The sequence below is a fragment of the Sceloporus occidentalis genome, unplaced genomic scaffold (genome assembly GCF_023333645.1).
Source record: "Sceloporus occidentalis isolate IW3139 unplaced genomic scaffold, rSceOcc1.0.p SCAF_2, whole genome shotgun sequence".
NCBI lineage: Eukaryota > Metazoa > Chordata > Lepidosauria > Squamata > Phrynosomatidae > Sceloporus > Sceloporus occidentalis.
Window position 1 is genome coordinate 245,459,889 of NW_028316982.1, and position 15,730 is coordinate 245,475,618.

At 38.7% G+C, this 15,730-nt stretch overlaps 1 protein-coding gene across 5 annotated transcripts in view; it reads right to left on the bottom strand.

The window, feature by feature from the left end:
• Positions 1-15,730, bottom strand: part of LOC149319921 (cyclin-dependent kinase 8) — a 73,628-nt gene that overhangs the window by 37,327 nt on the left and 20,571 nt on the right. For 4 of the 5 annotated variants that reach the window (XM_089512591.1, XM_089512590.1, XM_089512589.1 and 1 more), the window contains exons 3-4: positions 13,948-14,058; positions 10,703-10,843 (exon numbers count right to left, since the gene is read on the bottom strand). In XM_089512591.1, coding sequence (XP_089368717.1) covers positions 10,703-10,843; positions 13,948-14,058 — 252 coding nt within the window. Of the gene's footprint in view, positions 1-10,702; positions 10,844-13,947; positions 14,059-15,730 lie in introns of those variants that run through there. The other variant, XM_089512594.1, reaches the window with a different exon arrangement.

Genomic DNA, 15,730 nt, shown 5'->3' on the forward strand with positions numbered 1-15,730 from the left:
GTGTTCAAACAAGAATCAAGGAACACGAGAACCAGCAGTAGCAGAACATGTTATAAACCATCTTGGACACAAAATACTATTTGAAAACACTCTGGACCATGCCAACAACTGGTCAGAATGCACAGGGAAGCCACTGAAATCCACAAACACCTAGACAACTTCAACAGGAAAGAAGAAACCCTCAAAGTAAACAAAGTTTGGCTACCAGCCCTGAAAAACACCAAAATCAAGACCCAGCAAGTACAAAAGAAAACCACTCAGGGTGAGGGGTTTCCCAGCAGGCAGTGGATCACTAATTAAATAGACACCCTGAGGACATGCCATTCAACAACAGACCAACACAGAGATTAACATGTAACTTTCTCTCAGCCAAGGGCCACACAATATATATACAACATTCGCTTCCATGCAGGCATTCTCTGAAGATGCCAACCACAGATGCTGGCAAAATGTCAGGAATAGTGAAAAAAAAGGACTATGGAAAAGAAATGACTTTGAGGGGATCTGGAAAGAATTTGTTGAGAAAGTACTGAGAAAAGAAGATGGAAGATTACCTCCAGAAGACAAACTGACATTTTGGATGGAATATAAGGATGGAAATGGCTTCCGGGAAGGGGGGCATTGAGGGGTATATAAAATAACTTGTTAAAATGTAATAGAATGTAGGGAGATATTTGTTTATCAAAATACTATAATAAATAAATAAATAAATAAAATGTCAGGAATAAACTCTTCCAGAACACGGCCATATAACCTCAAAAATCCACAATGAACTAACCTAGAGGTTCCTAGATAAAACTCTTCTCTAGGCATTTGTAGGTCCTCCACCATGATTCTATGATCAACTTCTGGCAGATGTCGACCACAGAGTTGCATTGGAAGACCTGCAAAGTCATAGACAGGTGTTCTCTAAAGTAAAAAGAACAGTGGTTTTTTTTTTTTAATTTGCATTTTTCCCCCACATTCACAGCGGTTCTCCACTCCTAACCACAGCCAATGTGGAAGGACCACTGCAGTTGTTCCCTGGGTTTACTTAGGTTGTGAATGGGATGGTGGTGAAGTACTATGCTGTTAATTCTGATGAACAGTTTTATGGTCTTTAATACAATCAACTAGAAAAGCTGGGTCATCAAGCCAGACTGAGACTGGAGTGGAGTGATTCTATCATGGTAGAATCATAGAGTTGGAAGACATCTCAAGGACCATCAAATCCAACTTTCTAACCATCAAAGCACCCCCAATAGATGGCCATCTAGCCTCTGTTTAAAAACCTCCAGAGGAGGAGACTCCATCACACTCTGAGGGAGCATATTCCACTGTCAAACAGCTCTTACTGTCAGGAAGTTCTTACTAATGCTGAGGTGCATTCTTTTTCTTTTCTGGTAGCTCTGGTCTTTTTCAGAAAGGCAAACCCAGGACTACTGGGGTGTTTATTCAGAGTTTTATCTTGTCACCCATGTTTTTTAACTACTACAAGTCACTGAGGAAAATTTACATATCTAACATGCATAACACTAAGAATTACCTTTCATTCCTACCCATAAATTACTATGAGGCTATGGAGGTCTGAATGCAATGTTCAGACTGATGAGAATAAATAATCTGAAATTTAATCTTGGGAAAAGGGAATTATTGTGAGGGGGCAGATCTACTGATCTGAAGGAAGCTGTGTAACTGATGTTAAACTTTCCATAAGGATTAGTCTCCATTTTTCAACTGATCCTGGACCTAGCATTACCTTTAAACTTGCAGGTGCTATTGGTGCGAAGAAGTACCTCATATCAGCTTCACCAGTTTTCTTGCTGTGCACTTATCTGGATAACCATTTACACATTGTTATATCTGTATTAGATTACTGTAAAATTCTTCATGGGTTGTCTCTGAAGGCAGTTCACAGGTTTCAGTAGATGAAGACTACATCTTCATGGCTACTTGTGAAGTCAAAAATTCAGGCACTGAAAGAGCTTATAGGAAGAACTTTCTGCATCTGACTCTCTCACAGAAGTGGACAAAGAGGGCTGTCTATACAATAATTACATGCAACGTCCTCATTGACTGTTTAAAAATGGTCACTAGAACGTCTGTTTTGTTTTTTTAAACTGCTCTTAACTGAAAAAGATGCTGGTACATGGTCTAAAGCAGGGGTTCCCTACCCTTTTGACATGCAGAGCCCTTTTTAGAATCAATTTCTATGGTGGAGCCCCCAAGACAGGGGTCGGCAACCAGCCGGTCCTGCCACCGCCTCCTCCTCCACCTCCTCCTGGGCTGCGCGACCACTCTGCCCTCCTCCTCCTCCACCGCGCAGAGGAGGAAGAGGAGGGCCATGCGGCCTGGGGCAGAGGAGGCAAAGGGGAAGCCCCCGCACCGCCCTCCTCGCACGGGCCCACCTCCTTCTCCTCTGCCCCGCCCCCAGGCCGCGTGGTGCATGGAGGAGGGAGGAAGAGGAGGGGGGAGCAGAAGGAGGAGGAGGAGGAGGAGGAGGAGGAGGAGAAAGAAGAGGAGGAAGAGGAGGAGGGGGAGCAGAAGGAGGAGGAGGAAGAGGAGGAAGGAAGAGGTGGTGAGTGGCCAGAGGCCTCAAGGTTTTTAAAATTTTTATTTTGGGTGCTTTTAATGCTAACAAGTTTTCCTTGTTTTGACAGTGATAGTGTGGTGATGATGATGATGATGATGATGATGATGATGATATGAGTCAGCTTCAGAGGCATGTAGGCACTGTTTCTGAAGCCGAGAGAGTGTCACCTTCCAAAGTGTGTTTTGGGTGCTTTTAATGCTAACAAGTCTCCCTTGTTTTGACAGTGATAGTGTGGTGATGATGATGATGATGATGATATGAGTCAGCTTGAGAGGCACACACGCACTGTTTCTGAAGCCAAGAGAGTGTGACTTTCCGAAGTGCCTTTTCTGTGTGTTTTTGGTTCTTTAATGGTGATATTGATATCAGAAAGCCTCTGAGGCATGGTCAATGTAAATTGCTGTGATTTTTACAAACTCATGCGCAGTGAAGAAAAACCAAGGTCCCTTGACCAAGTACACACTTCTGAGAAGTACACTTGGTGCAAGAACTGTGAAACCACCTTGACATGTTCAATATGCACAGCCATGTGAATCCATGTTCAGTGTGAAACCCAAAGAGTTTGGTTATGCGATAAGCCTCTGAAATCTGCAAGAGATTGCCATCTTAAGTAAAGCCATGTTCAATGCTGAAATGTACTGTTTGGAATGGGGGGGAGGGGGGGTTGGCCAGAAAGGGAAGTACATTTTTGCCATCTGTCTAGGAATAATGCCCAAATGTCCTCCATTTTGATCATGCCTAAGAAGCATGCATTTAGGTTAACATTTTTTAAAAAATCATCAATTTTTTTGGCATGCCCTCCATTTTTTAAAAAAATGTGTCCTACATTTGAAAATGTTGTCCTATATTATTTAATTATTTAGTTGTTTAATTATTGGCTCCCCCCCCCCCCCCGTTGTCTGGGGGACACCAACCCGGCCCCTGGCTCAAACAGGTTGCCTTCCCCTGCCCTAAGAGGTCTACCTTATGTCTTACAAGTTAATGGTGTTTAGGAATAGAGTTACCTTTCGTTTCTTATTCTTTAAATTTATTCAATTTTTATTTCTTTCATTTTCCTGGCGCGGACGTAGAGCACCTGGGAAGTGCACACGTAGCCCTAAGGGCTCCTTGGAGCAATGGGAAATGCTGCCCTAAAGTATAATTTTAACCACTCTGTTATTTTACTGCTGATTTTTGAATAAGATATTTTCATTTGTTTATTATTGAAATTTTGTATTATACCTTTCCTTTACTTAATGAGGATTTCTATGTTTGAGCCTTCCTAATGGAAGTTCACATGGAAAGATAACACTGTAGCCTATTAACACCAAAGCAGCAGTCTTAAAAATCCAGTACAGAAAAATAAATAAAAATAGCAACAGGAAGCAAGCATAAACAAACAAGACTTTTTAAAAAGCAGAGTGGAAAAAGATGTTTCAGGGTTCAATAAAAACTACTAAGAAAAGAACCAAGTATGTGCTCCTTGTGAAGAGATTTCCACCAGTATGGATTCACCACATAAACAGTGCTGTTTCTAGTACTCACCAAACATAATCATTCTACACAAAAAAGGCACAGTTGCAGTGGAAGCTACTAAACTGTTATATTAAATTATCTATGAATGAAGATTCAAATTTAAGCTGGAACCACCTGGCCAATACCAAGAAGCTTTTGTTACTGAGGGCCTCCTCACATAGCAGCATAATGTATGTCTGGGGCAACTAGCAGAAAATGTAAAGCAAGAGCAAATGCAAATACAGCTTACCCACAAAGTATCAGTAGGAAGAAATATTTTCACAATAAAGAAGCAGTTTTCTGCAGGCATGAAATAAACAGTTCATCCTTTTGTTTTCTGCTCAGACTTTCCAATTTATGTTTAGGAATTTACAAGTGGGAACTGCAACAAAACAATGCAGTACGGAAAAATCCAATCCTGTCTTTTACCTATGCCTTTTGGGGAATCTTCTATCCCATTAGCACACAGAAAATGAAAGCAGAAAACTGGAGATGGCAGAAAGAGAAGCATATTACAATAGCATCAAGATATCAATAAATAATCCTTTTAAAGTAGAGCAGAAGCAGGGACACAGTTGGACCAATGGATAATAATAAAATTAAAGTGGTTCTGAAGGAGGATAAAGGGACTTCAGACGAAATCCATTATTTCCACCTGTAAAATACAAAGAAATATACTCATACAAAGCAAAAATAGTGGGCCCTTGATATCCGCTGGGGTTTGGTTCCAGGACCCCCTGTGGATGACAAAAGCAGTGGAAGCTCAAGTCCCATTAAATACAATGGCATAGTAAAATGGTGTCCCTTACATAAAAAAGGAAAATAAAGGTATGCTGTTGGATTTTTAAAAAAATGTTTATAAGTTGTGGATGGTTGAATTCATGGATAAAAAAATCCATGGATATGGAGGGCCAACTGTATAAAGGAAATTGCCATGCCTGAAGCAATGTTTCCAGGAAACCGAGGAGCTGAAGCAAAATGTAGTACCAGTTCCAGATGGTATCCACCCAAGAAGGAATTAAATTGTTGCTCCTCCAGCAGAAAAATGTAACTTGTCTCTAAAATCAGCCTCTTCAGCAAGGGAATCCAGGAAACTATAGGCTACTAATATCTGGGGTTATTTAGCTTAAGGGTGAATAAAGGAAGACATGATATAGGTGTATAAAGTTAGGTTTAGTGTGAAGAAAATAAACAAGGAGAAGCTTTTCTCCTAAGGCTATAACCCAGGGCTATCCACAAAATTTAAATGGTAAGAGATTCAGCACAGACCAGGGTTCGATTCCCAGCTTGGCCATGAAACCCTCTGGGTGACATGGGGCAAGTCACATGCTCTTGGCCTCAGAAGGAGACAATGGCAAACCTCCTCTGAACAAATCTTGCCAAGAAAACCCCATGACTGGGTCCCCCTTAGGGTCACCATAAGTCGAAAACAACTTGTAGGCACACAACAACAACAACAACAACAACAACAACAACAACAACAACAACAAAATAGTCGTCCCTCCCTTTTCGCAGCTTTGGGATCTGCGACCTCGCTCTTCACAGATGGCAAGCAGGGAGGGAACCAAATTGTGCATGTGCTCGAGACACGTGCATAGCCCCTGAAATACATGGAACCCCAATACTGGCAAGTTTTCAGATTTGCGCAGGGGTGGTGGTGGTCCTAGGTCAGATCCCTGTGAATCAGAAGGGATGACTATACTTCTTCCCATAGCACACAGATGGATTGTGGCACAGTCACAAGGTGTAGTTTTGGCTTTAAAAGGGAGTAATGTGCTGTCAATGCCTAGTAGTCAAGACAGCTACAGTATATATCATTTCTAACATCAGAAACAGAATATATATATATATATATATATATATATATATATATATATATATATCAGTTGGTGGGAAGCATGAGATTGATGGTACAGTTTCACTGAAGTCCTCTAGTAAATTTCCTTTAGCCAACTGTTTGACCATTGTTTGGGGAAAAAGTGTTGCATGAAAGCCTTTGAACTGATCTGCTATGGCTTCTTCTTGCAGTCATAAAGATATCCACAAATATATAAACGAGTATCAGACCATTATAAAGTTGTTCTTTACTCTCTTAAGTCTCCTCCAAACAAAGAGTTTTCCCTCTCTTTACAAAATGTGGGCTAATTCCAAAGCATATTAAAATTTCCTTTTCTCAGTAGCCCTATTTTGACTACCCAGTCATTATAGTTCGGACCACAAGTTCACTATTAGCATATATGATCATGATAATGATGAATGACAATGGGATGTGTGACTCATAAGTTAATTTCTACATACTGGAAAACACAGTGAGAAAGTGTTTTTTGTAAGGCTAGCTGAATGTGTTCATGGTTCAGAATTACCTGAGGTTCTTTTGTCTCTCAAACTAAAGTGATTTGATTGAGTTAAGCATATTTGTGAACAAGCTCTAATCATAAACTATTCACTTAGCACCTTTAAAAAGAATGAAAGAGCATGTTGTCATGAGAATGATACAGTAGACTAACATAAATTGTATGCTTGCACACATGATGCACTGTACTTGGAACAGAATGAAATAATAATAAAACAACAAGAAGAAAAATCTAAACTGGATATAACCAAATAAAAAGCTAAGTTGGAAAGGAAAGAGTTATTTTAAAAACTGGTTTGTTAGGCACTCCACAGGGTACTGATAACCCAATGTAAATAAGAAATTCTGAACACAATGGCATAAATTCAATTGTTAATCCCAAATAGAGTAGATCCAATGAATCTAGGAATTTAGGAAATTCTCATTGATTCCATGGATCTACTTCAATTGGAACTAACAAATGAATTTATGATATTAATGGATAACACTTCCCTTCCCACTCCAGTGTGCTTATAGAAAAAAGAAAAACCTACAGTTTAGAAATGCTGTCCCAAGGCATGCACAAATGTATGTATTTTCTGCCTAAACAGGTAGTCCAGAGACAAACGCATTCACTCAGGAGAACCCACAGCTTCTCTCTTTCTAATTTGAAAACAATTTCAGAAGTTGAGGTATTCAATCTATTCATACAATTTAAGGCAACACAGAATATTAAAATCAGCATATAGTATAGCATGCAGAACTGTCACTTTGATATGGGATTATGGTTCACAGGAAATAGGTCACATGTATTCACTCAGCAATTACATTTCACAGGACTAAGCAAATGCTATGGAAAAGTATTTTTCTCATGTCAGACTAATGCTTCAATTTCAATAAACATAAATAAATCAAAGAACTAGTTTCTGGTCAGCTCATCTGAAAAAATAGGGCTAAGCCTTGTCTCAAAAAGCAGCTTGAATATTTGGACTGTTAACTATCTGCAGACATACATTCTAGGAAAATTAATTTTTCCTCCATATTAAAGTAGAGCTTCTTCAAAAAGGATTCAAAAAGCCTAAATACACAAAAGACTGAACAGTTTAGATTAATAGTGTAAAAACTAATATTATTTTACAACAAAAAATTGAATCCTCTGCTGTGCAGCAGATAGGAACGACAGGAGCAGGACTGGGGCTTCAAGAAAAGAATCTCATGGTCCCTAGACTGGCTATTCCTACTCTGAAGTGAGCACAGCAGATGGTGACTGAACAAACTGAACATATATAGCTGAAATAAGACTTAACAATGAATAGATCCTAGGCTTCAGTTGCTTTGTGAAGGAATTTCCATAAATGTATGGTCTCCTAGCAATGGGTGACATCTGTACTCATTCTTTTACATCAACTGTCTAACACTTTAGATTTCTGAATCCACCCTACAGCTGCAGTTGAACCAGTCTAGCAACTATATTCACTTCTGAGACCAAAATGAGATCAAAATTGTGTAAGATACTACACAAAATTCCTTCCTATCATTCATTAGGTCATGGTTAAGAAACCAGCCCCCTTCTCTAGCTAACTGGTACATAGCTGCTTATGAATGCTTCCTTATTCAAAGAGCTTTACACTTGCTTCATCAAACAGACATAAGAGAACGTACTTCATAATGGGGCAGGAGAGGTGAAAGAGGTAAGTACAAGCATGAAAACAAAAATGGCTAATCAGAATAGCTACAGTAACTTTTCTACAATAACTGGGTGTGCCACTGATGTTACTAATTCAATCCTACTGCTGGAAAGGAGATGGTTTCTGGCTAATCTTTACAAATCATGTATTAACAAACGCATCTTAACTGCAAGTTCAGATCCAGAGCAGGAGGGATCCAGAATCTGTTTTCAGTAGGCAGTAGCGCTCACTCTCAAAATATACACTACCACACATATTTAGTGTATTCATATTAAATTCTAAGCTACTGACCTGATGTAAAGATAGCATAAGTAAGTCTTGCAAGCCATCTTACAAGCTTGGCATATATCACAGCTACAGCTACTTTAGCTACTTGCTACTAAGCATATGAATGTAGTAAACCAACGTTCTCAAAAAAGCTGCTCTTTCTCTTAATCCAATCTTTGCCATATGCAAGGTGATGTTTCGATAAGCTGACTTTACCAACTTATTTCATAACAGTCCAGCATCCTTTTGTAGAAACTGTTGCTAATCACAGATTATAGTCAAAACTTGCCTACTAAGCTCTATTCAGTATAAAGGCATTATAGACTGATTCCCCCTTGTCCAAAATACTTGGGACCAAAGGTGTTTTGGATTTTAGATTTTTTTAAAAAAAAAACCTGGAACACCTGTTTTTGCATATGAGTACAAAATGAGATATCTTAGAGATGAGATACACTGAACCATAAGAAAGCAAAGGTTTCTATCTCAGCCACCCATGAAAAATATTTTGGTTAAGGAATATTTCAGATTTCAGAGTTCCATTTAAGGGCAACTCAACCTGTACTAAATTTACCCTACTCTTTAGCCACCCAGTTTGGACTTTTTGTTTGAAACTTGACCATACTTTCATTGGTTAATTAACCTGTTTTTGGACAATCACATAAACAAAAAAAAATCACTTTCATGTAAGTAGCACTCTCCTTTCTATTCTGCTTGAACACTGAAGGTGAAAACAATGGCTCTGATTATATAGTAAAATAATAATAATAATAATAATAATAATAATGTAGACTTGAGTTTGAAACTGATGTGCCAACAGTTCAAAGAACAGTGTGTCAAAATAGCACATTGAGTTATTTCATGTTCATATGAGTTCATTCAAACTGTCAACAAATCTGGTTTATGATTTATTTTAATTTTAAATGCTCTTCTGCTGTTCTAAGCATTCAAAGCAACTTACAAGCTGAGAAGCCAAACACATAACGCTGAACCTCAATTAGAGCAGATCCATGGACTAAATGGGATTTATGTAAGTGCTAACTTACCATTTAGCCACAGAATGAATGGATCTACTCTATTTGCAATTCACAATTACATTTAGGCCATAGGATCTAAAGCAGGTTCAGTGCTAAGACACAGAGAAGGAAACGCAAATCTTGTGATCTATGGAAACGTTCCACAAATGGGTACTGCTCCTATAGCTGGATTGGATTGAATGTATATAGTCCAACTGTTTACTCCAAAACATGCCTGAATATTTTAGTCCAGCAAAAAATTAACATTTGTTGTCACTGAGCAAACCAAGGCAAGACAAATAGACTATGATGAAGTGTGTTTTCAAGGACTATTATCCTAGATGAAAATCTGAAACATTTTAGTTGCTGTTTTGGAAATTCTGACTCAAATGTATTACAATACAAAGGGAAACTAGAACCTCATTGGCAATACCAGCTACTCCATAAATTTTATATGCTATAAATTATGTGTTGTAGCACTATTTTAGAAATGATGGTAAAATCTTTTAATTATATTACAGCAGTTGTCCCCCACCCCTACAACCATTAAACCAGGGCTTCATTGCCATTCTTATACTGCAAATAAAGTTGGAAGGAGACAAGCCTGGCCCTTTATTCACACTGCAGGACCTATGTTTTGGGTGGCTTTCATAGAGCATTATACAAATAGATTGATGTGGGTCTATGAAAGACCATTGGGAATGAGCAGAAGCCTGATCTTTAGAAGCTAAAAGTCAAGTGTCAGGGATAGTTATTCTATTAGGGGTGCCAGATGAAATACAGGACAGAGTTCCTGTATGTTTCATAGTTGTGTAGAAGAGGAAATGTCAGCTGCTGCTGTTTGTCACACAATCCTTAAAGGTAGAATTTTACCTGGAAATTCTAATCTCTATCAAGCTCTCTTTGTAAATTTGTAAGATTGACTTTACAAACCAGTACTGATGATAGCAATGGTATAGAAATATATTTAATCTGCTCCAGTTAGGTAATGTGTTCTTTAACAGCTTGCATATAAAATAAAACTTCTTAGATTGCAAACAAATATTACTTATGGGACTGAGACAGACAACTATGCATTCATGCTTAACTTTCTCCTACTGTGCCTTGTGCTATTTTATTAAACAGTGTAACAACAGCTATTGGGAGGTGTCATTTCCCTCGCCAGATTACTGAAAAATTTCATGCAAAACAAAGGATTTATTTATTTTATCTGTAATGCCAAGTCAACATTAAAAGGAAGCCATTAGTACCTCAGTTATGTAATATCCTGTTTGAAACACCACCTCTGGACATAAACCTTAGACCTATTTCTAATCCCCACTGTAGATCTACTTACCAAATCCCTGTGTAACACCCAGTTAGCATGTAGGTAATGAATACCATCTAGGATCTGATATAATAGAGATTTCACCATTCCCCGAGGTAATTGAACTGGCTTCTTGTTTGCCTTAGAAGCTCTGTGAAACTTTATTATGTGCTGAAAAACAGAAACGCAAACACTCATAATAAGCATGGGTGTTAATATTTTGATATAATGCATCATGCAAACTATATTCTCTGAATTCATTAGCCAGAATGGCATTTCTAGGGATTTAAATAAGGCTTATGTTACTCTATTACAACAATTAACTATCTACCTCTTTATAGCTTTGGTGGGTTTTTCGGCCTAGGTACCTTTTCATTAGGTATTGTATTCAAACTCAGTACTCCAGTATTTCTTCATTTTGTACATTCCTATTGTCTTTTTCTCTTAAGATTAATTTATCCTTTAATATACCACAAGCTACCAATATCTACCATTACCATCTGCTTCCTACTAGAGCTATGAAATATGGTTGCAGTTAAACTGGAGAAGAGGAAGGTAATAGTGCACATATAGTTTGATTTCTCCGTTTACACTTTTACTCACAATTAACCACAGAAAACAAAGAACTATGCCAGAAAGGTGTGTATATGTGTGTGTGTGTGCACGCGCGCGCACACACACACTATATATATATATATATATATATATATATAAAAATAAACACCAGGAATTCCACAGGCAGGATTACAACCAGTTAACAGCCCTTTTCCTTTTGCTGTCACTGTCTACATTAACAAAGTTAAATCATCATAGTGGACCAACAGGATTAATGCTGGAAAAGTACAACCTAATCCAATTCCTAGTCTACTTCACTGCCAAGTTACATCAAGTACTTATCCAGTTAAAATCAGCAACAACCTCCTGTGTAGTTGCAGATGTCTGATGGGAAAACACTTAACAGTTATGGTGTAACGTTTAGACTTCAGACTATCTTGACAACTTCAAGTAAAATCATTAATGTACAGACTTTAAATAATAATAACAACGACATTTATTTATGGCCCGCCTCTTCTAAAAGGATTGAGGTGGGTTACAACAACACATGCACGCGCCCCATTATTTCCTATGGGGCTCGAGCATGGGCGGATTTTCCCTTACGCGGGGGGATCCGGAATTATAAACAACATAAAATACAATTACTTAATAAAATAAATATAATTAAAACGAGGCATCATGGGGCAGACAAGGGCAAACCATATCAATATTGCGGGAAGATCATTCACAGAAGGCCTGCCGGAAGAGATCCATCTTGATAGCCTTCTTAAAGGCATCAAGAGTTGTAATATGATGGAGCTCCTCCAGCAGGTCATTCCATACTTTAGGAGCTGCAGGTGAGAAGGTCCTGTGGGAAACCGCAGCCAGCCTAGTCTTCCTTGGCTACAGTAGGTTTTTCCCAGAGGACCAAAGTGTGTGGAGTGGATTGTATGGAGGAAGGCAAATATCCTTGGCCTAGACCATGTAGGACTTTAAAGGTTATTACCAACACCTTATACTGTGTCCAGGAACTAATTGGCAGCCAATGCAAAGATTTCAAGACTGGTGTTATGTGGTTGCCTTTATACCTTCTGGCGACTAGTCTGGCTGCCATATTTTGAATCATTTGAAGTTTCCAAATTAGGTACAAGAGTAGCCCCATGTAGAGCGCATTATAGAAGTCGAGTCAAGATGTTACCAGCACGTGTACCACTGTTTCTAGGTCCTCCGGCTCCAAGAAGGGTAATGATGGTCACTATTAATCAGAGATCACACACTTTTGCACAATTTCAGACACAGGATATAGTATGTATTGTAAGAGCCAATATGTCCTACTATAGTCCGTTGACACTCAAAATTTTAAGCTGAACCATAAGATTTCTATTTTTCATGTTCCTACTACTGTAAAAACAAAGTAAGAAAGATGAGATTGAATAGTGTCTTTTAACCGACTTCACTTTCCTCAAGGCCTTTGTGAGGCAAGACACATGCTAAACATCCAGTGATAATATCAGACTACTATCTTTCTGTTTTGCTGCAATGTACAAGTACCATGCAAATGTGGACTGAGATATATAATGTACAAGCCAGGAACTAGGTAAAATCAAGCTCCATAAGGCATTATGTCAGTGCCCTCAGTGGCCAAGCCAATGGTAAGAGAGGTGTAAAAGGAATAACAGCTACATTTGTGGAGTTTGCTTGCAATCTACTTTCAGGAAGGAAAATATGGGGTCCTGCCTTCACAACTTCTCTTAGAGGTCAAGCAGATGGGAGGGAAAGAGCGGCCCAAAGCTGCTTCTTCCAAGAGCGGGCCAAGACCCTGCTGACTGCACCACCCGCTCCCAAGGCGCCATACGGCCTCAAGCTGTGCTTTTTTTTGTTTTACTGTGTTCCCCCCCCCCCTTCATGTGCACTGTCACAGGAACACATTGCTGGGGGACTGCCTCATATGTCTGAGAATCAAGTGACCTGAGGGTTTTTTTTCCCTTCTTCTTGTTCTTAATTTTTTTAAACTGTGTTGAGATCATTTGGTGAGATCCAGACTGGTCATTACTGAAAAGACGGTCTCCTTTTGCTTACAAAAGGCAATGAGATCCAGCAAAGGCTCTCCAGTGAAGTAAGAAACAGGGATTCTTGACACTTCCCCCTTCCCCACCACTTCTTCTATAGAGTTTCCTGCTTTGGAGGTTTTTAAACAGAGAGTGGATGGCCATCTGTCTTCCAGCACGGCAAGGGACTGGACTGGATAGCCCTTGAGGTTTCTTCCAATTCTATGATTCTATGACTCTACTCCAGTTAATTCCTCAACTTTTCAGAAGGCACAGGGGGCAGAAGAGAGAAGGACCAATTAGCAAAAATCACCTTCTTGCTCCCTTTCTCCAACTCAAGCAGAATTCTGCTCAACAGATTTCAGGACCCAACCCACCGATAAAGTTTAAAATATAAATGTTTTAATACATTATTCATTCAAGGGAGATTGATTTTAACAGGGCAAATTTTCACAAAGAAAATGCCAAGTTTGAAGCACACATGTGAAGCTGCCCTAAATCAAGGACAAATGTGTATTTCAAAGAATGAAGAGTAAAAGAACACTGTGTAACACAGAGAAAGGGATAGGAGTCATCTGAGTCATTCTCTTTCATTGCAATGGATCTCAGAGATGAACACTGTTGCAGCACCACTTCATCTATTTCTAACCAATACCCATAACTGATTACCCAATAATAAAAAGATTTCCTTACCCAGAGGTCATGTTCCGCATAATCAAAGAGAAGCCACACTTTTCTGTCTGCATGAGACAGAAACACTTTTTGCAGAGAAATTACATTTGGATGCTTGAGCTCACGCAGCAGCTATAAAAAAAAACATCAATGAAAAAGGTGTCCATGCAAGTGAGAGATTAAACATGACCCTTTTTTTATAATTTTAAGTCCTATAAATAAAATTGTTTCTCAGAATTCATCTTTGAAGCTTTTAATCCTCAGGAAAAAAAAGGCACATGGGATTCGTTTTGATTAAGGAATGGCTTATGTCTTAAACCAGACTATAACTAGGTCAAATGCAGGTGCATTATTAGGCTACAGAAGGCATGACTAAGTTTACATGGTTATTGTGAAAGTAAGCTCCACAATAAAATGAGTTCCACAATAAAAACTGAACTTTACAGTATGTACCACGTAGACTGCTGTTTATATAGGTAAACAAAAAAATTTGTCACTTCCTGGGCTATGTCATTTCTTTAAAGACAATTACTAAAGTTGGGGCACTGCCTCATAAATCTGACCAGTTGCACAGCATCTCACACTCGAGTAAAAGACATATTGTGAGAATTAAATTCAGACACTTTTCTACTAAATATGTTACATGGAAAGTATAAAATCTTTGCAAATTGTTTTCTATACCACAAGCCAGTTGTACTGTTTCCAAGTTTGTTTGTTTTTTGCTTATTATTACCACATGTACCCTCACATCAAAAACATTATTTTGGACTTAAAAGAAAGTATACTAGTTTGGAGGCTGTGACTTAGCCTGAATAAGGAAAAAACATGGTTAACATGCATTTTAGAATCCCCTTTAAAATTTAATCTTGACAGGCAATATTGATTTCTTTAAGCCCATCTTTTAAGGTAAATTGAATAGCTCTGGTTGCCTTTTAAACTGATCTTGGAAAAGGATCACTTGCAAGGGTTACAAAGGACATGCATAATTACTACAAGGCCAATATCACATGAAATTTTTCTTCTTTACTGAAAGCTGCACAAAGATGTACATTACTTTGAATTTTGACATATGTTGTAAGAGATGGAAGCATATATGCTTAACATTAAATAATTCTTGGTGCTTAGACTAAGGGCAAAGCTACACGTTACAGAAATCTGGAAACAAAATCTCATTTACAATTCTTTCAAAGAGCAGCCACATGGCAGAATGGTGGCTGATGGAGAAAGACTGGTGTTTAACTCTGGCCCTGCGCTATTTCTCTTATGAAAATCCTTTATTTTTATTTTATTTTTTTGGCTATTTCCTCTGGTAACAACACATAGGAATAAAGACATGCCCATTTTTCATTGCTACAGAAAAGAATGACTTTCCAGAATGGTGGGTAATTCTCAGTGGGAGAACTGCACAAGTTCTGGGGGGAACAGTAACTCCTTTCTGCCAGTGTCCTCATCCACTCACAGCTTTTATCTCAAAAATAATTAGAGGCAGGATGCCCAGCACAGCATGTGGATGCCAAACATAAATGTGATAAAATTACCCTAACAATGACATTTTAATCCTTGAATATACATTGCAAAGATACACATAGTAAGTTGGGGGAATTTCCAACTTCTTTTGCTTACATTTAACTTTACTAAGGGCCGAAACAGATGGCCTTTTAAAGCCCACTTCTGGGCGTCTTGGGAGTGCAGTGTTTATATGCCTCACACTCCAAAGACATCTGGAAGCCAGGCGACTGCCCAAACATGGGCAGCTAAGATGCTCCAGCAATGCAGTGTTTATACACTGCCCGCCCTTGGAGCG